Below are 4,044 nucleotides of genomic sequence, written 5' to 3'. Positions count from 1 at the left end.
GGGCGGGGAGAGAAGTGCAGCAATGAATGAATGGAAATCCAAAATCTCTGTAAATGCTCATTAAAATTATAAAAAAATTCTATAAAAAATGGGTTTTTTCCCCATTGTGCACATTTTCATCCCGCTCGCCTCCCCCCACCCCAGTCCTCCCAGCAATGCAACCCTTGTTCCAGACTGATGCCATGTATATAATGCCTAATCACGTATTCCTTTCAGCGAGTTCTTCCCCTCTTCTGATTGAATAATGATAATGACGCAGTATTATCTCTCCAGTCTATTCTCATTTTCTCCCTAACCCCCCACGACTATCCTATTTTCTAACAGTAGTATAATGCTGCATCTGTCCATTTGTCAGAGACATTCTACTCAGCATAAGTCCTCCAGGCTTACCCATGCTGTGTTTATGAGTCCACTGTTTTTCAGTGCTGCCTAATAGTCCATTGTGTGACGATATCATAGTTTTTCTACCCATTCGTTTGTTGATGGGCCCTTGGGTTGCTTCCATATTGTGAGTAACACACAGCAATAAACATGGGGGTACACACATCTGTTTTTTGAGTCTCGGCTCGCATTTCTTTAGGGTATGTTCCCACTAGTGAAAATGCTGGGTCAAATGATATTTCTATTTCCAACTTTTTGAGAAAGCACCAGACCACCTTCCAACAGTGGCTGTACCTTTTTAAATCCCACCAGCAGCAACTAAAAGTTCCAATATCACCACAAGCTCACCAGCATTTGGTGCTTGCTGGGGACAACGACTGTTTCTCACAAATGAGATTTCAGAATAATTAGGCTGGGTATACTGGTAGTTTGTGCATACTTTATCTCGGTCATCCCAAATCAAGGAACATTAAAACAGTAACAGTATTTGGAAACAAATACATAGTTGGTAAGAAATGTAACCATTTATAAGTAGCCATCCTCATATCTAAACAGATGTTGGTCACATAATTCATTTCTTGACTGAAGGACACCTGCATCAACCTGTCTGATACAGTGTCCCCCCTACACAAGCTGTTAGGTCCTAAGAGACATAGTAAAGGAAATAAAATGTGTTTCAATCCAGTTTTGAGTTACTCACCATTGGCATCTGGTTTGACTTTCTCTTCTTTAAGATGTAAGTTGCTCAACTAAAAGAAGAACATGAGAGGGAAAGCCGTGAGGCAAATCACAAGATTTTTAATCCACTGAGCTTCCAAGTGAAGCGAGATGTTAAGTGAGCGACCATTCTGAGCCAGCATGTCAGCTAGGCCCCTTTGAGTGGCCCCATATTTGATTTACAAGAAACACAATTTTTCTACCTTCAGCAGTAGAGAACGGCATTTCATAGCCACTGAACATCAGTACCTCCGGAGATACAATCCTCAGGGATTAAGATGTTGCAAAATGCCGCCCGTTTCTGACAGAAAATGGCAGATTGGGAGGATGAGGATGACTGTGAACGGCGCCTGCGGGGACAAGCCAGCCAGGCTGCAGAGGACATTCAAGCCACAAGGCCACACATGATTAACTGCAGCCTCACATTCCAGTCACTGCTTGCTGGCTGGCTCATGGTTTAAAATGGAACAGCCTGTGTCATCAAAATAGCCTCCAAAAGGAAAAGATAGATCAGAGATACTTTAATTAAAAAAAAAGATAAGGACTTTGGTTAAACACTCTGGGCCATCCCAGCAAGATTTCTGTTATGGATTAGGATGCCTTAAGGATGGGACCTGTTTCCTTTTCATCAATCTCAGTACAAAACAGGGGCTCAAATCACAGACCAGGAGGGGGGTCTCAGTCATGATCTAGTCCATCACAGGCCAAGTGACAGAAACAATCCCTTAGGGGATCGTCCGTCTTTTGCTCTATGTCTAAGAAAGAAGAGGGAGAAATGAAATCATTTTAGTGGGTACTGAGTTGGGAATGGAGTAGTTACTAACTTCATTTGATGTCCTGCTTTCATGATACCCATGTATTTTAATATTTTCATTTTTAAGATATTAAAAGATGGGGGAACCATACCAGTTATGCTTTTTACTCAAAAGCTATGTGAAGGGAGCTCTGGTGGCCTAGTGGCAAGAAGCTGTGCTGTAATCCCAAAGGTACACAGCTAGAATCCACCACATGCTCCATTGGAGAAGGAGAGGCAATCTCCTCCTGTGCCAGTCGGATCCAATTCGAAGGTACACACAACAACAAAAAGCTATGGGAGAAATGAATGAGAGAAAAAGGATGATTTAAAGCTAAATTAAAACCCCACTCATTGCCTCTTGAGTTGCAACTGGTTCAGCTGGCCCTGCAGTGAGTTTGTGGAGACCACACAGGGGAGACTGCCCACCTTTCTCCCACAGAGCTGCCGGTGGGTTTCAACTGCCAGAGGTGGCAGCATCACAATCAGCAGTGCAACTCCCTGCAGACCAGGACAGCACTGTGCCTTTAAGGGGGGCCAAACACACTCTCAGAAACAGCCACAGGCAGGATGGTGCTGCAGGGCACTCCCACCATCTGCCTCATTCCAGTTTTCAATTGCAGTTTTGCCTGCAACAGTGAGGGTCTACAGAGAATTATACTTTTTTACTATCAAACAGAATGGAGGGTTTTCTTACCTAAATGGAGTGAAAAAGTAAGCTTAGTGACTGTGTTAATAGAGACTGAACAGTTAACCCACTCTGCGGGCCACAGCCACCTGTCTTGGATGGCTTGTGGGAGTTTGTACATCACAAGTGTCTTTAATATTTGCTCAGAATACTGTAACCTCTAATTAAATGGATTTTGAAATCTTATCTGAGTGCTGATGGCGGAGGGGGGGCTGCCTCTGTATTAGCAGCTTCATTCAAAACTGTAAAATACACAAGTATCCATCATCAAGAGCAGAATAAGGTAACTGGCACGGCACACAAATGACTATCAATGATAGCTACCCTGTCACAGCAAGGCTGAAGCTGAAATGCGCTAAGAAAATCAAAGATGCTAGTCTTTTCCAAAGATTATAAATGACATGATTCTGTTGTTGTTATTGTTATGTACTGTAGAGTTGGAATTAACCCACAGCTGACCCTCCAGTGGGTTTTCAGAGGCAGTTAATCACATGGGAGGGGACTACTGCATCTTTCTCTGGTAGATTTGAACCATGTGCCTTTGGAATTGTAGCACAGCTTCTTGCCACTAAGCCATCAGCGCTCCCTTATGTTTTCGAAAAGGTAAACTATACTGACAGAATCTAAATCACAGTTGCCAGAGAGAGTGGGAAGAATGGAGTAACTGCAAAGAAGTTAAAAAGTAAAACAACTATGAGATATCATCTCATCCCAGTAAGAACAGCAAAATTTAACTGAGCAGCAAGCAACAAATGTTGGCAAGGTTGTGGAAAGACTGGAACCCTTATTCACTGTTGGTGGAAGTGTAAAATGGTGCAATCACTATGGAAGGCAGTATGACGTTTTCTCAAAAAGTAGGAAATAGAAATACCATTTGACCCACCAATTCTACTAGTGGGATTAAACACTACAATTCCACTACTGGGATTATACCCTAAAGAAACTGGAACTGCCACCCAAGCAGATATATGTTCGCCCATGTTTATTACTGCTTACAAAGAGTTGGAAACAGCTCAAGTGCCCATCAATAAATGGATAGAGAAGCTGTGGTTTATCCACACAATGGAATATTATGCAGCACTGAAAAACAAAGAACTCATGAAATATTCTACAAAATGGGTGACCCTGGAGGACATTATGCTCAGTGAAATATCTCAGTCACAAAAAGACAAATATTGCATAATGCCACAGTTTTAAAACAGGACTGATATGGAGGCTGGGGGAAAACTAAGAAAAGAGGGGATAAATAAGGTACACGGCATGTGGGACGTGACTCCACGTACCATCATTATCATTTCCACCTGAGCACGACGGGGGTTAGTTAATTGGAAGTGTTCTTTGATACCCTGCAGGTGAAGATGTGAAGCACAACGGGGGTTAGCTAATTGGAAGGGTTCTTTGATACTCTGCAGGTGAAGATGTGAAGCCACCACAGTGGGAAGAGCCATCACCAACAAACGTGACA

The 4,044-nt window shown here is 42.8% G+C and overlaps 1 protein-coding gene across 4 annotated transcripts in view; it reads right to left on the bottom strand.

The window, feature by feature from the left end:
* The window catches only part of DDX19B (DEAD (Asp-Glu-Ala-Asp) box polypeptide 19B), a 15,513-nt gene that overhangs the window by 10,504 nt on the left and 965 nt on the right, over window positions 1–4,044 (bottom strand). For 2 of the 4 annotated variants that reach the window (XM_006878615.1, XM_006878616.1), the window contains exon 2: window positions 1,082–1,130. The exons of 1 other annotated variant lie outside the window; for it this stretch is intronic. In XM_006878615.1, the coding sequence (XP_006878677.1) occupies window positions 1,082–1,130 (49 nt within the window). Of the gene's footprint in view, window positions 1–759; window positions 765–1,077; window positions 1,131–4,044 lie in introns of all 4 variants that reach the window. One more of the 4 variants, XM_006878614.1, reaches the window with a different exon arrangement.

The sequence above is a fragment of the Elephantulus edwardii genome, unplaced genomic scaffold (genome assembly GCF_000299155.1).
Source record: "Elephantulus edwardii isolate Elephantulus edwardi_28Jun2011 unplaced genomic scaffold, EleEdw1.0 scaffold00001, whole genome shotgun sequence".
Lineage (NCBI taxonomy): Eukaryota > Metazoa > Chordata > Mammalia > Macroscelidea > Macroscelididae > Elephantulus > Elephantulus edwardii.
Note: the sequence above shows the minus strand (reverse complement) of the source record. Positions and strands in the feature narration are given on the sequence as shown.